General features: G+C 38.2%; 1 protein-coding gene across 2 annotated transcripts in view; it reads left to right on the top strand.

Moving 5' to 3' along the window:
* Positions 1–21,153, top strand: part of SAMD3 (sterile alpha motif domain containing 3) — a 35,317-nt gene that overhangs the window by 5,341 nt on the left and 8,823 nt on the right. For both annotated transcript variants that reach the window (XM_023924096.2, XM_086877053.1), the window contains 3 exons: positions 7,538–7,723; positions 8,030–8,114; positions 15,194–15,361. In XM_023924096.2, the coding sequence (XP_023779864.1) occupies positions 7,538–7,723; positions 8,030–8,114; positions 15,194–15,361 (439 nt within the window). The remainder of the gene's footprint in view (positions 1–7,537; positions 7,724–8,029; positions 8,115–15,193; positions 15,362–21,153) is intronic.

Genomic DNA, 21,153 nt, shown 5'->3' with positions numbered 1-21,153 from the left:
TGTCTTTATTTATCTTATTTTTAAAAATCGTATTTTACAGTTGTGTTTTCAACAGCAATCTGACAAATTAGCCATTACAGAGTGGAATATGGCTATTCAATGATTTTTGTGCTTGAGGCATCTTAAATATAGCACTTGGGAAGGTAGGCATGCTGATTCCATTTGCACACTCATTTTCCTTGGTTATCAAAATAAGCCTACCTAGAGACTGGAGGCAAGACAATGTGATGGGTTTTTTGTTTTGGGTGGTTTTTTTTCCCTCCTACCCACGATTTTCTTCTTTGAGATGGGCAGTCAATGTTGAGAGTCCTGTTCTTCTTTCAAGGTAGTTATTTTCTTGTTTGCAAAATTTTGTCTGCTTATCATTATCCCCCTTTATTTCCACCTGCCACAAGTTCTCCCCCTGCCATTCTCCCCCGTAGGTATGATTTATGACTGCCATGTTTATAAAAGTCCTGATACTTGTTTTTAAAAAACATCCCAAAAACTCTAAAGATCCTGTCAGCATTGTTATCAAAGAAACAAACTCAAATAATTTGAACCCTTGTAATAAACCACTAATATGATCCTGCAATATTTATCCTTTGCTTTTAAAGGATTCTTATTTTCAATTAATTTGCCTTGTGCTGTTTAAGGAGTTTTAAATGGGTTGTTTGAATCAGAGTAACCACTACACAATGTACAGTTTAAATTATCGGCATTTGGCCAGGATTATATTTATAGCCTCAGTCTCCTCATTCATTTTATCCAATCTGAAAACTAAAAACTTAACATTTGTAGGTTGATTTTTTTGGTTTGGTTTTGGATTTTTCTGTTTGTTTTTGTGTTTGTTCATTTTAATTTGTGTGTGGTGTTGGGTTTTTGTGGTTTGTTTTTGGCTTTGGTTTTGTTTTCACAGAAGATTCATGGACCCACAACTTCAATAACTGTGATTTTTCTGAGAGTGAATTAGTGCATGCTTTTATGGATTGTTAATGCTGGTGAATTAGCTCCATGTTTCTTAGTGTTTCCTGTGTAGGTAGTCCTAACAGCTGTGTTAAATACACTCTTCTATATTACCAAATATTACCAAAATATCAAAGAAGATTGTTTAAACACAAAAATAAATAATAAGTGGATGAAGCAATTGTATAATTTTTATTCTTGTATTGAAACTAAGCATACATAAAACCAGATGAGGCTTGCAGGCTACCTAAATTGAGAAATGTTTTTCTAGCAATGACAGAAGTAAAAACAGCCAAGCTTTTTGTTAATCTCTGAAAAACATTAATCTTGAAGCAGAGCTTGTCTGTGAAGACAATAAGGTGGACATTCAATAAATACATTTCCCATATTTTGCCTGCTTTTCTGTACTGGAGTATTAGCAGTTTTATGGCTCCTGACAGCCTGGGGTTTATCTTGTTGCTAAGACAGAGGCTTTTATTATTTGTAAATACCTGATACTGCTGTGGAAAACCAACCTTTTATTGGTTGGTTTATATGTTCTGTCTGCCTTTCCTCAACATATTTGCTTAGCAAAATGACATCCCTAATGTATCCCTTTTCCACTGTTTCCACTATGGCAGTCCAGCTGTTTTTCCTCAAGAGTGATGTCCTGGCAGATGTTTATTTTTGCATTTATTTTTTTATATAAAAACATGTTCTATAGCTCTTGAATGCTGCATACCAGATTTACTATCTGAATGCCTTGGAGTAATTTGCTCAGATCACAAGCAGGATAACAGATCTTCCAGCCAGCCTCAACAGGTTTGAACTTCCTATTTTGCTGTGGGTTTGGGAGATGTGGCCAGTGCTCAGCTAAACCTGGGCCTCCTAAGTGCTCATATACCAATAAAGCTATTGCCAGCATTGACAGAATATTGGTGCTCATGCCTGCATAAATTTGAGCTGATAGCAAGGACAATGAACTGGGAGATTTACATTTACCTTTACAAATTTGGCATCCATCTCCAAGATGGCCATGATGGCCTGCATGGGTCATTCATTTCCTCAGGGGAGGTGTCCTGGGTTGATTCCTAAACCAGGACAGGAGGAAATGTCTTTAACTAGGCCAGTCCTACATCTATCTTGGTCAGGCTACCAGACTGCTGGGTAGCTGCATCTGAAGTGTCTTTAATTATGATATGTCATTCTGCTAATGATCTTTATAGAACTCCTTCCTTTGCCTCCTCTATAATCTATATGTCAGAATTGTTGGTCTGTTTGGTCTATTTATCAGAAATACACTTATGCTTGTGTTTCAAAAAAAAAAAAAGAAAAGAAAATTTTAAAAGGAAAAGAGAAAAAGAGCAGCTAGCCTGAAAAATTGTCACTTAGTCAATTACTTCAAATGATTTTGCTCCATTTAAAAAAGAGGGCAAATATTACTTTCATATACATGTATACACACACAAGTGTAGCTATAATCCTATAGTGAAAACTTAACAGGACTGTGCTTTTTAATGTATAGCTGAAGAGTTTCTTAGTTTTTAAGCAAAGACCTTGTTCTTGATATCATCAGAGTTATTTCTGGTGTATGTGATGATCTTTTTTTCAGTTAGCTCATAAGGACATGAAAAGCAGACTCAAAAAAATCATGTTAAGTTATTGACAGTGGTCAATAGTAGGAGAGAAGTACTGCCTTGTTCAGAAGTAAAGATGTCAGATGCTTTGTTTGATTATACTTTTGGCATAACATACCAAAATGAAAAACATTTTCATTTTTATGATTTATGATAATTTAATTTCAATTGTTATTGCATCTTCATGAAACATGACTGAGAGTTTTGATTCGGTTTGTTCAGGGCTTGAGGGAGATGTTTTAAATTTAGTTTTTTAGTTTATGTGGATGCAAGAATTTCTGCTACTTTTAAGTCAGCATTTCATGTCTCTGTCATTGCAACAGGATACTTAAGGATACTAACCTAAAAGACCTCGAAGTCTCATAATAATACCTATTGTCTGTGCTTGTTGCCTTGATGTTTTGAAAGTCAAGACAACTGCACTCATGGTTTTGAGGCATCAGGTCATTGGGGCTGAATTCATTGACATGGTGCTGTGAGTCTTCCACAGAAGTTTGCAGGAAAAAAAGAAATAAATGGCTATGTCCTTTCCACACCAGAAATGAGCAAGCCTGACAAATGACTTGCAGAGGACACTAATTGCATTGCCTTATTGAGGTCTAGCAAAGTCACAACAGCAACACAACAAAAATTTCAAAAACATAAAATCATTTGGGTACTGTATAACATATCTTACAGAGGTGAATACAAATAAACCCTGTTTCTTTTAAATGACCTGATTTAGCTGCCAATTTTTTCAGTCAGATTCCCTAAGAAGAATATTTTCTTCCCCTCTCTGTAACCCATGGCTGCTGCCCTTGCGTGAAGTGAAAGTGCAAAGCCTTCCTTTGTGTGATGCAGTTCCTCAGACTGTCAAAAAATCTGGACTCTTTCTAGAAGAAGGTTGTGTCTGCATCTTACAAACGTTTTTGGAAGCAGATTAATTTTGTCTGTAACTTTGTGCTCATACTGAACACAATGGTTTCTATAGAAAGGGTACTTCAGGGTAAGCTGAAGTGGGAGATGCTCTGGGAAATGGGCAGCTTTGGCACAGCTCACAGCTCCCACATCCCAGCCTTGCCGAAGTCAACACTGCTGTGGGTATCTTCTTTTTCACTCTAAAGGACACTTGCCCTTATGCTTAGTGGGAACTAAAAAATATCAGACATCATCAAGCACTAGATAGACTGCAAATCCCTGGCTTTAGGGAATAACTGGGAAACCTTGTATTTGCGCTCAAAAGTTGGGAATTATAATGAAGCACTAAAAGAGAATGGCATGAGGGTCTTTCAGGCACAGATATCAGAATTGTGAATAGAAAAGAGCCTTTTTTTTCTGACTATTGATAGGAAGAAAAGTTTTATTTGATATTTCATCTTCTGTCATAATTTCTTCCTTTGATGAAAATAGACTTTGCAACCTTGAATGTTGTCATAGAGTTGAAAGCATATTATACATGTGTTAGGGAAATGGAACATTTTTTTACAGGTGAAGACTTTTCCTTTCTTTCACATCTGCAAATTCCTTGTTTTCTCCTCTGTTTCTTCCTTGGATTTGTTGACATGTGCTTTCTTCCAGACTACAAACCTTCAGACCAGAGTCTCTTGCTGATGTGTAATGTAGACATGTGAGAGGTTAGACCCTCATTTGTGAATAATAGTAATCTGTTGAGACTTCACCCCTGTGCTGAGTTTTATGTGGATATACCAAAAAGGAGAGCAACCCATTGATGTCAGCAAATTTCTTCTTAACTGCTGTGTCTTCTGACTGAATGGGATTTGAGCTGAAACAAGATATAGCAATGGGTGCCCGACTCATGGACTTTAGCAGACAATAAGAAAACCTTGCAGCACGCAGCCCATTTATGTGTGTGCTCAGTTTGCCTTTACATCACATTTTCCCTGAAATGAACTAAACAGATGCAGGAAACCGATCCTTCTTATCAGTATGCTCAGGAAACTTAAAAACAACAGTCTTATTATGACTAGTATTTGGTCTTATTTCTATGTCTCTATGGCACTTTATATAGCTATCTTGACTGAGTTGTCTGTATTGATACCCAGATTATTTTTACTGACTTGTTACAGCTAAATCAGGAAGCTCTGTGTGTCTGTGTGATGTTGCATGGGGAAACATGAACTTGGAGAGATGAGGTGTTTATTCCCCACCCTTCTCTCCAGTGTAATCTAAAACCAATCCTGAATGGTCTGGGTGACACTGCAAATGTGTAACTCTTAGTCTTTTTGGCAGTGAAACAAAGTATTTCCTGGGATGCCAGAGGTTCGTAATTCAAATAGATGGGTCTTTGGGGGGTCTTTGTGAGACTTTCTGGTGTTTGCTTTTTTTGGTTGGTTGGTAGGATGGTTTGTTGTGAGTTATTTTTCCATCTGAAGTAGACAAATGGCTCCTCCCAAAATAATGCTATTTTATAGCGTCATGTCTCAGTAAACATGCTGTTCATGAGCAGAGTAAGGTTACAATGGAGACAAAGATGGAAATAGCTGTGTGAGACAGGACTGTGACTGAACACATTAAAGTGACAATCTACAAAAGCTGAGTGGTAAAACTCTGTAAATAATTGTCTCCTTGCTGAGGAGGTGCTTCTTAGGAGGCAGTCCTAAGCATAGAGAGACCAGCTTGCTTCATCTGAATTGGTACTTGTTTCACTTCATGAGAAACCATTTTGGGGACTTAAACTGTGAGAAAACTAAATTAAAAGAATAACTAAGAACTTTGCCACTGTAACTCCTTCTAATTTGCTGCAGGATTCCTAGTACCAGTGAGGAAGGCTTGTAATTAAGCCAGACATGTGACAGTGGAGAAAGAGAGACACAGAAATTTTGCCTGAGTTAGCCATTGGATTTATTTAGCTGTAGAATCAAAAGTCTCAAGAACTGAGAGACAAGATGTAACTTGATTTTTTTTTTTTGAGATTTTTTTTTTTCCCAAGATTTTGATCTGATTTCTGCCTCAGGTTACCTAGGAGAGGCATGGCTAGAAACAGGCTACATGTATTTGTACCTAAATCTCAAAAGTGTACATGCACTGGGATTCATGTGTAGAGCCAAGACCTTCTTTGATTGTGGAGAAGAGCATTACAGCTGAATGGAACTGTTCTTTTAGTTCAACAAGTTTGCATGTGAGCATTGCTGAGGATAAAGTTTATGTGGAATTGTGTCTCTTTTCAAACAAGCTTGTATTTCATTGTGAAATATTACAGCGCATGTTTAACATGACTTCCCAATAGCGATGAGTCCAGCTAAAACTAGTAAAATATTTAATCTCATGCACTGTGGAGACCAGAGAAATTTTTTTACCTCATTTGGAGAGCAAGGAATTATTTTGTGTTAGGTAAGGTAAATGAATGTAAATGAAATTTGGGGTATTTTTATTGCTGTGGTCACTGTGAAGGGACTGGTGGATGGGAGAGTTGCCATGATTCCCTGATTATTAGCCATCCCACCTGCAAGAAAATTTTATTTTCTTGGGTGACTGAATGTAGTCCAGTGTGTCTATATGGAACCTACTATAAACCCTGCAACTTCTTGAAATGTTTTTTCAGCTTCAGTGTATTACCAACAAAAGGAATTTCAGTGCTCCTTAGATGAAAAGAACTGTAGATTTTAAACTTCTGTCCACTTTTGAGCTATTTTATTATTTTATTGATTTATTTTATTATTTTAAGTGGTAGCATGTTGAAAAAATTATGTAATAACTTGCAGCCTGTGTGCTACATCACCTCCATCAGTAAAGCTGGTGAAGATGCAAACTTAAAGGCTGAATAGCTGCTCACTGATGCTACATTGAACATCTGCACTTTGTTTGCGTGGGAGAGATTTCTAAGTGATTCCAGAATCTAAGTTGGGTTTTATTTTCCTATTTGTATATTAATATATAAATTATATTCATATACAAATTAATATTTGTATATTAATTTATCACAAGAAAATGACATGAATGTGTCTATGTGGATATGTTGTCACTTCCTGCAAAACTTTGCCTTATTTTGAGACTGCAAAGTAGTAACAGAACTTCACTGCAATTTGCATCTACTGGTAACCATCGGTGCTCCACGAAATCTGGTGAGTTTGGAAAGACGGCAGCCCTGACCGTTTTGTGCCTGTGTTGAGTGGGGAAAAGGCAGTGCTGTGAGCACTTCTACTGGTGTTAGGAGCACATTACTGAAACAATATTTTTTTTTTTCCTCAACACTGTATTGCCATTTGTGGTAGGGTTGGGGTTGGTGCAGTTGTATCAGGGATGTAGAGTTTTTGATAGCCCAGAAGATGTATTAAAAGGTGCCAAGGTGGTGTGGCAGCATAACCAGGTCAGAAAGGTTGAGAGTTATAGGCCAACCTACTCAAGAAGGTATTGAGAGTATAACTTGCTGTTGGGACCCACTTTTCCCTGTGTTCTTTCAGAATTAGGGTTTGGGCAGCCAGTGTTGATAACCTGCCTAGAGCTCACCCCAGCTGGAGTGTGACTTCTGTCAATAGTGGTCATGGTGTTTTTGTGACAGGAGCTGCTGGGCTGTGTTTGCTTTGTTTCCAGACACAAGCTGATGATAATCATCTTCATCCCTTCCTTGCCTTCCCCTGTGGGAGGACAGCCTTAACTAATGCCACATACAGTATTTTATTCAATTGTTTGTCTTACTAGAGAGGAAATATATTATAAATGAAGACAGATAAAGGTGTTTTGCAACAGTAGCAAGCCCCTACTGATTTCTGCTCTACTTTCTGCTTTCAGTTAGGAACCACCTCCTACTGTCTGCTGGTTATAACATTCCACATTTGACATCTAGTTTTGGACTCTGTATGTATTGATGGCTGCTTTTGTAGGTATTCTCAATGCAGAAACAAAGACAGCAGGCTTTGAATTTCTATAGCAATAATTTTTCCTCTTGTTGTGTTTTTCATATATTTCTTGTTCCCTACCGGCCTGCATTTCCACAGCAGAAAGATGTGATGGTGATGATACAATCTTTTCTTTTACAGAAAAAACCTGAAATCATTTTTTGCAAGACATAGGACGTTGCAGTGGACAAGCTCTTATGCTTTGCCAGACTTTCCTTACGATGTCAAATGCATATTAGCAGAAAAAAAATGTCCTGATCACAGTATGAGAATAAGGATTATTGAATTTTTACAAGCAGACATGACAAAATACCTAGAAGGATCACTGTAAGTAAACACCATTAAATTTATTTGGGGGCATTACCTGTTGTCTGCAGAGGTAAATTTTCAAATGGATGTAAAGCTATTCCCTGATATATTTGCTTAAATAAAGGAAGCTAAGGGCCTGAAACCTACTGAAACAATAGAAAGGTTTCATGCAAGCCTTTAGGCTGTGCCCTTTGTTATTTGTAGGCCAATTGATTGTCTGAGAAATAGTCAGAGATACTTTAATGTAGATTGGTATAGACTCCAGTGTTTAATACTGTCTAGGAAACCAAATATTTTTTTTCCATCTCCATCTTGTTTGCACAGGTATCCAAACAGCCAGCAATACAACATTGTTGTCAATGCTCTGCTCCAGGCGTACCCGTTCCTTGATGAAGATGGGAATGGCTTTGTAAGTATTGTGAGCTTTCCCCACATAATCAATCACAAGAAAATAATCTAGTTCAGAGGAAATCAATATCAATTTCTTATATGCTGGCTCTATTCAGAGCACACACACTTGGCTGTGTTTGGCAAATCACATTCTTATTTCATTATGTCAATTAAAGATTAATCCAGGTATAGCAGTACCTCAAAGCTACCATGAGATCATGCAGACCTGTACATGAAATTGCTTGTTGGATACATTTTCTTTCTGGACTGATTTCTGCCCAGAGATAAAATTAAATCTGATTTTTTTCCCCTATTTTTAAAAACAAAGAAGCCAGCTCTTTAGAAAATTGTCTGTATGAGTACTAACATGTGCTAACATATGCTCTTGAAACATATTGTGATTGTTTGTGTGTTAGATATGAAACTACAACACATCATACTAATGGTTTAAGATCTAAGTCTAATTTAAAAAAACATTTAAAAACAAATCTTGGAATATCTTGGAAATAACAGAAAGCAGTGGAAGGAGATGATTTAAATTTGAGCTATGTTTTTTCACTTGTGATCCGGAAAATCTGTCTCTGGTCTCTCAGGACAGTGGTCACCTTTTCACTTCACATCGTTGCTTTTCCATTTGATACTTTTATAGCAGCTTGTAAAAGCTTGTGAGCCTCAGTGGGGACTGTTAACTTTAAACATATATAAATATATATCTCACATGCCATTACTGTAGAGAGCAAAATAATTTTTGGAATGAAAAAAATTGAGGCTTAAGGGGTAACTATTCTAGCTCTCCCCTGAGTCCAGGCATTGTTGAAGGGAAGAGACTAAAGAAAACAAGTACCTCTCAAAGAGAAGAGTGGGAGCAAAAGGACCAGAGAGAAGCAGTCTATCCTCATTTTTAATCAGGATACCTCTCTGAATACCCCAATGGTTTTCCTTGGGCAAGGTCCTGTGTAATGCTATGGTTTCATCTGGCTTCCTATATGATGAAGAGCTGGAATGATGTTCAGCTTGTTGCAAAGACAATTTTACAGCCTTTAACTTTTAAAAACTGTTTTTAAGCAGAGGTTTTTAAGCTAGGTTTTCTAAGGGCTTTAATTGCAGAAGGACAATAGGCTGAGTGAAACTACTTATAACAGTTCTTTGAGAAAAGGTCATTACTTGCCAGATGGATCACAGAATTGGTGCTGGCAGAAGTCATGTGAAGAGATTTCAGAGTGACTGCTCTTTATCCTTTGATGTTTCCCCCATTCCTACTAGAAAGTATGCCTGGCAATAACTGCAGTAAGTAAGCAAGGAAGCTGGAATCAGCAATTTGCAATATTGCTACTCTACTGCTTTCTGGTCCAGTCCCTCCCCATTGACTGTGTTGAGACAAGAAAAAATGCACAAAAGGGGTATTGCCTTCATTCTTAAGTTTGGAGGAGGATGTGAGAATGAATTAGTATTTTTTATTTGCCCTACTGTTAGACATTTTGTTCTTCCTTCTTGATCATAAACACTATAAATACTAATTTTTACTTGATCTGAGACAGTCGTGTGTTACAACAGTATCAGCTTAAAACAAACCCCACAATATATGCATACCTACTTATCACAAGACTTGCAGTAAAATTGGATTCATATGCCTTTAAGAAGAAAGTGAACAGCAAAAAAAATTGACAAAAAAAATATTCTTCTTTTTTTTTTCCTTAGAAGGACCTTCAGCAGGTCAAAAGAGTAACATTTCTGTAGGCTTTTCTTTTAAAACTCTGGCTATTAAGGGAATATGACTGTTGCTTGCTGTTCCTAATAATAGTATTAAAACATAAGATGTAAAATATTCATTACTGAGAGGTTTTGAATACATTAAATTTTTTTATCTATAGTAACTAAACAGTTGTTGTTATTATTACAATTTTAAAAATAGTACATTGAAAGCATTTTAGAAATCAACCATCAATAAAATTCAGAGGAAAAGGGGACTGATAGGTAAATGTAGAAAAGGAAAACTAACATGAAAATAGTATTTTAAGCAAAAATGCTAGTTTCATTCCTTGTTAAATAGCATTTATATATAAACTTCTTGGGGAAGGCAGCTCATATAATGTGGTCTGCATTGGGAGGAGAGGAATAGCACTCTGTAAGTTCTTATTTCTCTGTGGGCTCCAAAAAGAGCTTCAGGTGGTCAGCTGAGCACAGATGTCAGTGTTGGATAGATAACCGCCTCTTTTTGATGTTTTGTAACATGGAGAATGGGGCACACCAAACATGGCAATTCAGCTGGGCTGGCTCCTGAAATAATGGTTTCCAGTAGTGCTAGTGCAATCAAGTTATTGGGGTCTATTTAGAATACCAGCAAGTCTGCTTTCAATTATTGGACTTTTAATTTCTTTTCAAAGTTGTAGGAAAATATATTGTTGCATGCATTCTACAAACCAAAAGGGCTGAGTGCAGTTAGGAGTACCAAGAGTTTTGCCTCCCCTACGGTGTGCTGGGACTAGCAAACTTCTGCTATTGAGTATTATCCCTTCTGCCATGTAAAATGTTCTATACCAGTGTATTGTTAATGGCATTCATTTACTGCTTGTTATTTACAGCAAATAAATAACTGCTGTAAATAGTTGTGCTATGTCTCAGTTCCTAGATCTATTTTAACTCTAAAGTTATGCTGAAAAGGAAAGCAGTTTCTCATCCTTTGGGGTGGAGGAGCAGCCACAGCATTTGCTGGGCTCTGCAAAAGGATGCAGTAGTTCTTAAAGAGATGTCCTGAGAAGGTCTGCCAGTGGTGGGTGTGATTTTAACTTTAACTCACAAGTCTTGCAGCTTAAAGCCCTTCAACAGAAATGGATGTGTGTTGGCTACCAGAAGGGTGCAACAGAAACTGTTCTGGGCTCCTCCCTGGCCAGTGTGCATGGGCAGGGACAGGCAGTCGGGCTTCCTGGATGAGAAAAGGGAGAACTCATCTCATGAGAGATCTTGGGATTCCAGAATTAACATTTACTTCTGGCCAAGCACAGAAAATCAGAATGTCAAGAACTTTGCGTTATTGATGTACACGGGTGGAGAAAACTTGAACCATAGATGTCAGCACTTTTACTGCAACATTTTTGAAGAAATGGAAGTGAAATGAACAACTGGAAAAGGGGAAGATAGAAACATATAAGATACAACCATACAAGATAGACACATAGGAGAACAACAACAAAAAACAATCATAAAAGCACCTAAATTACCACCAGAATTTTCATGACAGGAAAAATAGTTACTTGCAAAAATTACTTTGAACATTTCATTTTTTTGGTTTGTTTGGGGTGTTTGTTTCCAAAGTACTGGACTTTTATTACACCACCAAATTATTAAAAACAAATAATTTAAACAATGTGTGTGTTATTTAGAACTATAGTCTAATATTTTCAATCTCATACTGTTGCAATGACAGGTCATTAAATGTTTGTGGTTTCAAGATTTATTAATAGATTATTCACAATTCTGTTTGTTAAGAATTCTCCCATTTAATTTTGCATACGGAAAAAAAACCATGTTTCTGTGCCATCAGACTTTTTTCAAAGGATATCCAATTCTAGATAGTCAGGATGAAGATTATGACCCTAAATAAATTAATTTAAAAATAAAACCATGAATAAGCTACTTACATATTATGAATTTTAAAAGAATGTTACTTATGACATCAGTCTAGAAGAAGGAATTAAGAATTACCTAAAATTCTAAATAATGATTTAAAAATATTTTCTACCAATAGTAAAACTCATTTTAGAAGTCTATGGGGTATCTGGAATGAAATCAATTCCAAGATTAACTTCTGGTAAGAGTGCTTTAGAGTGACTATGTAAGAAAATCTTCCTGAGGTATTTCCTTCTACTTACAGAACAACGCTATCCTAAATTAACATATGACATTTAAAAACATGGAAGTCTTCATTTAATCATAGGATGGTTCATTAGATTTGTGACGTATATTGTAACCAGAACAACATTTGTAAGTTACAGACAAATGGCTTATACAGAAAAAATGAAGATCATAAAAACAACAGCCAAAAGCAAATTGGCATAACGTTGTTTCTTGATGTTTTGCAAGATACTCTGTCTATCTGTGTTTGTCCACTTGGCAAGGCTTAATCCCAGCAATTTGGGAAGAACCGTTTCCCTTGTTCCATTTCATTTCAGCCAACCTTTTGAAAATTGTGTGGTTCCAAGAAATCACCACACGAGGAAGGAAGAGAGAGGGCTCTCTCCTCCACACCACTGGCCTGTGGGCTTTGCATAAGCAGCTGCCTTGAGCTCGTGGCTGCCGAGTGGTGCCTGTGAAACCCAGGATGCCGGTGCTGACATGCCTGATTTATGTAACTGCTGCACACAAAGTGATTATTTGCTAGTAAATGACTGCTTTTAATCTGCGTGTAATCCTTTCACCTCCTATGTCAGATAGACACAGGCTAATCCTTCTACCCCTTTACAGGAAGTTAAAACTTCCTGGGGCGGCTTTTGGGGGAAGCTGGGGGGAGCAGAAAAATAAGAAAATTAAGTTGTTGGTTCAAAGATGGTAACAAAAGCATCATTTTTAGAGGATGCATTACCCACAAGGGAAACCACATAAACGTCTGTTCTTGCAGTCTTGTTCTGGAAATAGGTATGTGAGAGGGGACTTGCCTAAGTTTATGGCAATCCTATTATAGAAGTAGATTTAATTAAAATTCGTGATTTATTGAGGGGACTGGAGGATGAAACAGCTGAAAGTTTTGAACTTTGTGGGATATTTAAAGCCTTGTATAGGTGTCAGCTTATTCTTTCATGTGAAAGAATAAGCAAAAATATCTTCTAGCCAAATAAAGATTTTCAAAAGAAAGAAACTGTGTGAAGCTCAACTACAGAAATGCTTAAATTGTCAGCTGTTAATATATTCTAGGATGATCATGTTTTAAAATACTATAACATCTGTTAAACACTTCAGAGAAGCATTAAACTAAGGTTTTTGTTTGCTTTTCTTAGCAGCCTTAAAATAGCAAGCTAGGCATAAATTCTGCTAGGCATATAATGATTGGGTATTTGCATCAAAATGCATAAGGCCAGAACTATAAATGTATTTAGGCACCTTAATGCTTGAAGTTAACAACAAATGGGATTTTCAAGGCATGTAGTGACCTTACTGCTTCTGAAAATGGTGCTGAGGTGTAATATTCATCTTGAGGCTGTGACTATGTCTTGTGAGAAGACTGGGTGAGCAGTTGTACTCTGTTCTTAGTGTCTATCTTTAGTGGTGGTGATGTGACTTCTCCTCTGGCAGAACCCTAAGCCTGAAGTTTGCATACTAGAAATGCAGATGGGCTTGTTTTCTTTCCAGTTCTTGGATGCTGAACTGTGACAGGCTGTGGAAAGATACTTTGGTAAGGGCACATAGGTGGGTGGCACAGAGTGTCCCCCTAGGAAGGTCTCTCCTGCCCTGGTAGACCCAGGGCAACTCGAGAAGAGCTGAAGCAGAGACCACAGGGTCATACTTCTATTGTAGTCTCATAGCTCTTCTGCTGTAATTTTGCACCACTAATGGAGGTCTTGCTTTTAGGATTTTCTTTCTAGGTCAGCTAGAACCTAGGGAGGTGGGAACAATAAGTTCAACAGGAGAAATACAAGGTCACACTGCCTTCAGCACCATCTCTTAAGAAACCCTCTCATCTGTATCCTGGGAGTGATCAGACTCACTGCAAAGAGAGATATTGTACTACTTAGTCTACTTCTACTGAATTCTGGTTTACACCAAAAGTTAACCTTTCAAATCATGTAACCTTGGACTAAGAAATGACACGTTTTTGGTAAGAAATTTAGGGTAATCATTCTTCTGTTTATACCGTGTCTTAGCATGTCAGTGGAACAGGCTTGAGTATAGTATTAAGTGAGCATAATATTGGAGTCAGTTTAAGAAAATGAAGAAACAGATATTTGAATCTCTCCACATCCTTTCATTTACAGTCACTTTTTTACAGACTGATTTTTTCCCATCTGACTCTTGAATACTCCTCAATAACTGGAATATGCAAGTGATTTTAGGGAATAAGAGAACTGTTTAAAACTGCATGTTGTGCCTGCAAATGTGTTGAACAGCCTTTGCTTAGAAATTGCACCCTGGGGTGTCAATGGCATGGCATAGCTAGTTCCTGCCATGGGACATCCAGCTTTGGTCCATGTGCAAATGGCCATTGATCCTCAAGGATGCATGAGGAAGTTGCTGTCCATATAACTTTCAGCAGTGACTTTTCAATAACTGAATAAAGAAATACATGAGGGTGACAGAAGTGCTGGGACCAAGTAAGCTCTGTCTTTGACTGCCAAGGAGTGAAAAATGGCTGCATTAAACAGGACCTGCATCTGCTTGCAGTGCAGAAATGCCTTTAAGGTGTACTTTACATACCTTGAGGTGTCTTACAAACACTAGGAGCTACTTAAATGCTTCTCTTAATTCAGCAGTTTTGGGTTCAATTTAAAAATATACTTGATCCAGTATAAGTGTAGGCTCCCAACCAAAAAGTAGTGCCACACTGTGTCTTTTCCATTCCCCAGTGTTAGACACAATAGTCATACAACTGTGCAACCAGTCAGATGCTGCCAGAGGCAAAGGAAAAAAAAAAACTAAACTAAACTAAACTGAAAAAAAAGCCAAAAAACGAAAAAACAGATCACCAAAAACAAACCCTAAACCCCTAAGCACATTTTCTGTGGCATCTGCAAGCTGATCTGCTTCACTATGTAGTTTCACAACCCAATGCCATGAATGGAGCATAAAGCAAGAGCTGAGGCAGGGACAAAATTGCAGTTTCTCTGGTAGCCTAGGATAGCTCTGACCCTTAGATTCAAATACTGTTATCCTCAACAAGCCACAGCAGTGCCATTAGCCCAGCTGTTGGTTGCCACAGAGCCATTTACCACAGCTGGTTTTGTTTCATTTCCTCCAGAAGCCAATGGTGGTGCTGCCCCATGAGCCTTTTTCTGCTTAATGGCAAATACTTTTTTGTACAGTTAGGTAAAACAAAGTGACCTGCTTCAGGCTGGGGCAAATTCTTGACAGAAACTTGTAACGACAGCTATTCTTTTTTCCCACATGTAGTTGCTGTGGAAACGGGCCCTTAAAGATCGTTTCAAATATGTGCGGAGACCTATTGAAGATGATGAGCAAGTCCTGAGGAACAAATGCAAGTTTGGCCACAGGAGAGGACAGAGCAGAAAATCTTCACTTGCTGAAAATAAACTTGATGTTGTCCAGGGGCAGGTAGAGGTAAGACTTTTGGTGCTTAACTGAGTTCAGTCTTTCGGCTTCTCTGCTGACAATAAGGCCACCAGCCACTAAAGGGGAGAACTGATTGCATCCCATTTAAACTCATTTTGTATAGAACTTGTCATATTGCCAGACCCTTTCCATTTCTGGAAAACTAGGCATCCACAGAGCTAAACCTGATACTGGATGCCTTGCATATTTGTTGTAACTTAGAGTTGCAAATTGGACAGAAAATACTGTCTGTTTTTTTTAAATGCAGTGTTTCTATTCTGCTTTTGATTATATACCTCCAATTAGAGTAAAAAATATTAGAGAATTATGTCTGCTAGCTGAAGCCTCTGTACAAAGCAGAATGCAAAGAGGTATTTCAGCTGGTAGCAAAAATCCTACTGTCACATTGTTCTTTGTTATATAAAATCTGCTTGTGTTGATGTATGCTATACATAGGGATGTTTACAAATCTGTGCTGTGTATTCCTTTAGTTGGAGAATTCAGAGAGTTATCACTGTCCAGTGTCAAAGGCACACTAATTAATTTACACACTTTCATAAGTACCTTAAGGTTTCAGCTATGCTTTGCCAATGCTGCACACACCTCTTCGTGTTGCAATTAAAACATGGTAAACTTTGAACAATTGTACTAATGTGAAAAAGAAGATATGTAAGTAGATATTTATCTTTAGTTTATCCATGTCCATCCTGCTGTTTACCAAATCCTGTATTTAGGGGAGAAAGAGTGGTTTATTGGATGTATTTCTGCACATGTTGCCCTTGTGACTGAAGGTAGCTTTAGTTTCCTATACAAAATGCAGATACATGTTTGGGTTGGTTTTTAGAAATTTCGGTAATTTCTATTTATTCCCTTTGGGTTAATATGTTCAGGAATAAACACTTCCCTTCTTGCCTGCTTTTGTTGAAGAGTTTGTAGCATGTGTGAAGTAAGAAACCTGTGACTTTGGTGCAAAACAATAACCAGTCTCACACCTAGTAAAGAAGAAATTACAAGCTCTTGGTTTTGTGTGCACATTAAGAGTTAGCCATCCTTTATCTGCTAAATCTTGGAAAGGGCACTGGTGGATTTTTCTGTCTTATGAGCTCGTTGAGAAGGGCTTTGCAGTGATCCTGTAGGAACTGCACGCTAAACTTAATTTATCAGTAGAGAGGGTGTAACTCTCCACTGTGCTGTGTTTCTGCAGACCAGGAATGACCACTGTCTTTATCTGCATTGCTTGAGTCCATCACTGATCACCCTTCTTTCCTCTAGAAATGAAAGAAAAATATTACATCTCTTCTAATGGTCTAGGCCTTTTTTGCTGGCCTGAATGTTGTAAGCAAATTAAGGGTTAAAGGTGGTGAGAGGACACCAAGTATCCCTAAACAACTTTCCTTTCTCTCATTTTCCCTGTATCCTGAATATATACATACATATATACATACATACATATATATATATAAAAGCATGAATCAACATTTGTGGGCCCTATTAAGGATTAAGAATGTATTCTGTAATTTTGAGGGAATCATAACTTCCTTAGTTTTAAATGCGTTTCCACATTGAAAACAGCAGTGTCTGATATCCTAAATTATGTCACTACATATGTGCAGAGCTGAACAAAATGTTTAATATTATTTTTAACAAAAGCAGTAGGGGTTTTCATTCTATATATTTAGGAACACACATAAAAGGCACTTTTCTGCCAATCCTTGGCACTAATTACTCTATGAAAAATATAAACTGTTGAAGTGTCTTAGTCTCAAAAAATAAATATTTGATCTAGAAGCCAATACCACAGGCAAACCAAATTATATTCGAATTACCATTAGCCAGATCCCCTTGTCTTTATACCTTTTCCAAGACTGGAAGAATGAATCAGCCTTATGTAAGCTAGAAGCCAACACATCAAAATTAATTGAGATAAAACAGAGAGGAATTAATTCCAGGTTAAGGAGACCTTTGGAGAATAGTTAGTGAAGGATTCCTAGTCCCCTTGAGCCACCCCATTCTCCTTTAGCTAGGCAGAGTAGGGCATTTGGGGCATTACAGGTCAAAGCCGACTGGCAGAGCTATGCAGATGAGAGAGCACATCTGTTCCCAGCAGATGACCTACTTACCAGTCACACAGCTGGCATCGACACCGAGCTTTAGCTTCTGAGCAGTCATAAACTGTCACTCTGTCATCTGTGCTTTGTGTCAGCGTAGTCTCGGATTGTTAATGGCATGAAACTGATAAAAAGAGTATTTACTGATAGAAAATGTCTCACTGTTATATCTGGCATTTATTTTTATATGAGGATAAAGTTATTACTACTAATAAAAACCCTTAACCAATCTTTTTACCTTTTCACGTGAAAACCCAGCTGCCTGCTGGACAAGCTTCCTGTGGTGTTTTGAGCCAGATGATGTCTGCCCCTTGGTCTGCCCAAGCCCCATTGCCTTCCAAGCAGGCATTCTTCCTTCAAAAGCAGCTCGAGCATACCTTGGCCTCCCACTCAGGGCACTGCTTCCAGGTGCAGCATCTGTCTTTCTCCTACAGTTTCTTTAAAACATCTGCTGGTGTGTTCCTTGTTACAGAGCATTATACTCAAACAAGATTGAAGTGTAGCTACTCTTTTTCTAGAGACTAACATTACATGAAAGGTCTTGAGCAAGCACAGGGCAGAAAATTGGTGGTAAATAAGCACATAAACCCATCCTAGAGGTGTCTGTCAGTAAAGGAGATTTTTATATAAATTATGCTCCCTACAAATATCCATCAGGTTGCACCACCAGGGAAAGAAGCTTGGACTGTGCTTGGCAGAGATGAATTGGAGCCTCTGTGTCTGAGGGATATTCAGAATTTTATCAGGAAAGCCTCCATAAACAACAAATTCTATGGTTATGCTGTGAGAATCCTCCTCAGTTATTTTCCACAGTCAGGGAAATATCTTGGAGCTGCAGTAATCCAGGGGAGAGTGTTTTGTAATGATAATGACCTTCATCTGCTGCAAATGGAAGGTACTTTCCATGAGAAAGGTGATCAGGCCGTGAAAATACATAAGAAAAGCAAGCCACTCTCCCCTCTGCAGCAAGGGTGGGATTACTGCTAAACCATTCAGTGGCTTGTTCTCGCTGATCTCTTTTTTTTTAGTCTTTTTTTAGCATCAAGCCCCCTTCCTCTGCCCTAAGGACTTGTTTGATTTATGGTCTTTCAGGCTCTGAGAGGAACCATGTCCTGCCAGTTATAATAGGAAGAGCCCTAGACTTGGGGAAGCCAGAAGAAACAGAAAGATAGGGTCTTTCTGGTCCTTGGCCAAAGGATTGTCAGAAGACAAAAGGTGATGGAGAAGTAAATGGGCTTAGAGCTGATGATTGGCTTGCATACCTTGAGAGTTTATGACTCAAACACTTCGTCTGCCCAGGGGTAGTGACCAAAGAGCAAATTGTCCCTTTCAGAACTTCGAGTCTGGAAATCTTTCCAGTCTCAAGCGGTGCTGTACACAGCCAATTCAGTTAGCTGAACACAGAAATGAAAAAGCCCACAGCTGTCCTGCATGGCTCCACCTGCCGATTCAGAAAGGCATGTGTTTCCCATAGGTCCTGCACCATATTCTGAGACTTCCAGAGGTTTCTGGGATACCCCTATGGTATCTCAAATGCCACTAAATAGCTGTATCTATGCAGGTGGATTAAGCTCCTTCAATCCATCCCAGAGATTAAATAAGAAAATAGCAAATGGACTACTAAAGGGTATCTTAATCTGCCTGAACTGTAAGGGAATATAACAGGCTAGAAGACTGCTAGTAGTTCTTGATCTTAAATAAAAATGGAGAGAGAGTACAGTTCCTCTTCTAAAGCCTCTGATTCCTTACATCCTATGACAGCCTGTTTGTGAGGTCATCAGGGTTTCTCTGAAACTGTCACACAAATAAATTTGAAGTTAAGGTGTGAAAAGGAAAAATAGGCTCTGACAAGATGACAGCTAAGATAGTGGTAGATGTTTGCAGATAAGTGGGAGTATTTGCCACACCCAGCCAAGGTGGGAATAAAAAAATGAAAACAATTTATAAAGGGGGCACCAGCACACCATCTTCTTTCTGTGTCAATGGGATAGAGGCAAAAAATGCTTTGATGAGTGCTTTGACTGGGAGAAGTGAAAGGATTCTGCAGAAACTTTAACTCACAAAATTGGACATCTACTGATATTCCTGTACAGGGAAGATAAGCAGGAATTTTGAAACGGGTGAATTTGCAAATTCAGTGCCAAGAGGACTAAATGAAAAGCAGAGAAGACCCCTGGTCCAAGAGGAACACCATTTGTGCTTGCTTTGGTGTGGTATCATGCAGTACAAGAATGGTGAAATTTACCCTGTTGGTTTTGTCTGGAAATTGTCTTTTCTGATGAAAAGAGGAGTCAGGACTGAGTGAAGTCCACCCTGTGAGATGGAGTCTCTTTTCTCCCAGATTAGGTAAATTAGCCAAGTTACTCCTAGGGATATGCCTTTCTTTGAGGTGATAACTAACATCATGTTTGTCAATCATCTTACGCCACTGAAGGAGTGATAATCTTGGAACAAGATTTCAAGGACTCTAGAAAGAATAGGATTTGGAAAATGGTGGTTGGAGGAAAAAGGGAGGAGTGAGAAAAATAAGGCAAGAGCAAGGGAAAAAGAGAGCTAAATGCCTGTAAATTTCTCAAAGGATGAACAGCTTGTGTAGGAGATGCAGAAATTCTCTTGGCTCAATTTTATGGCACTATTGGCAGGTACAGCATTAGGTGCCATCTATACCGAGAATGCCATGCACAAATGAAACAGGTGATGGCACCTTTCCCGTTAAGATTATTGGTCTCCAAATTAAGTGTTTGAATGTTTGCACAGCCAGAATGTGAGCATGCATATATAAATGAACATTCAATAGCTGTACCAAACTGTTGTAATGTGATTTTTTCCACTAAAACTTTGATGTGCATACATCGAATTTTGAGTGTGTAGTGTTGCTTAGTTAATATTTTAAGATGCTTTTAAGTCAAAGCAAAAGCTTTAAACACAAATCCCCAGCATACATCTTGCACTTCATCTTCTTATTTGTGTCAGCCGGTGTCTTCATTGTTCTGTGAGTTAAATTGTCAAGCACAGGTTGTCCCTTGGTAGAGAAAAGCAGATTTATCTTATTTTGCTTATGCAGCTTATAAAATCAACAGTTGTGGTCAGAAATAGACCAACTTCGAAAGTTCATAGTTACCACTGGCATGTAAATCTAGCTCTGAAGTTGCCTGCCTGGCTCAAAAGGGCAATTATGTGTAAATAAGCATAGCCTGCCTTAATGAAACATCTCCTTGGAGTACAAGTCAGTGTGGATCCCACTGATGGTTACATATTCATTTTGCTTGAAAGCAGCCTGTCCATGCTGTTTCACCTCTCTTTGTGTTCAGTGGTTGGATGTGAGAGGTGGGGCACGCTTTTGATGCCTCCTCAGTACTTTCCCACCATCCAGGATGAGGAGATGGGCCTTGAGGAGTGCCCAGTTTACAGCTTGCCTTTTTAGATCCATACTTGTTCCAGATCAGTCTCCAGTGGCTGGGTTTGTTGGTTTTTTTTTTGAGCAAATCTTCACTTTCTAATTGTCATTGACTGTTTTGATCACTCCTCCTGATGTAAAACACCCCAATATTCATCACAGTACATGTCATTGTCGCCACAGAAAAACGGGCTGTCCCTTACAATAGTGGTAGAAAAAATTGTTCTATACACTGTGCTTTAATGATGCCTTGTGTCTGTATGTGCTCCAAAATAGCAAGACCCACTTTTCAGTAC

Source organism: Cyanistes caeruleus, chromosome 2 (genome assembly GCF_971803275.1).
Source record: "Cyanistes caeruleus chromosome 2, bCyaCae1.hap1.1, whole genome shotgun sequence".
Taxonomy (NCBI): Eukaryota; Metazoa; Chordata; class Aves; order Passeriformes; family Paridae; genus Cyanistes; species Cyanistes caeruleus.
This window is presented reverse-complemented; position numbering and strand designations above follow the sequence as displayed.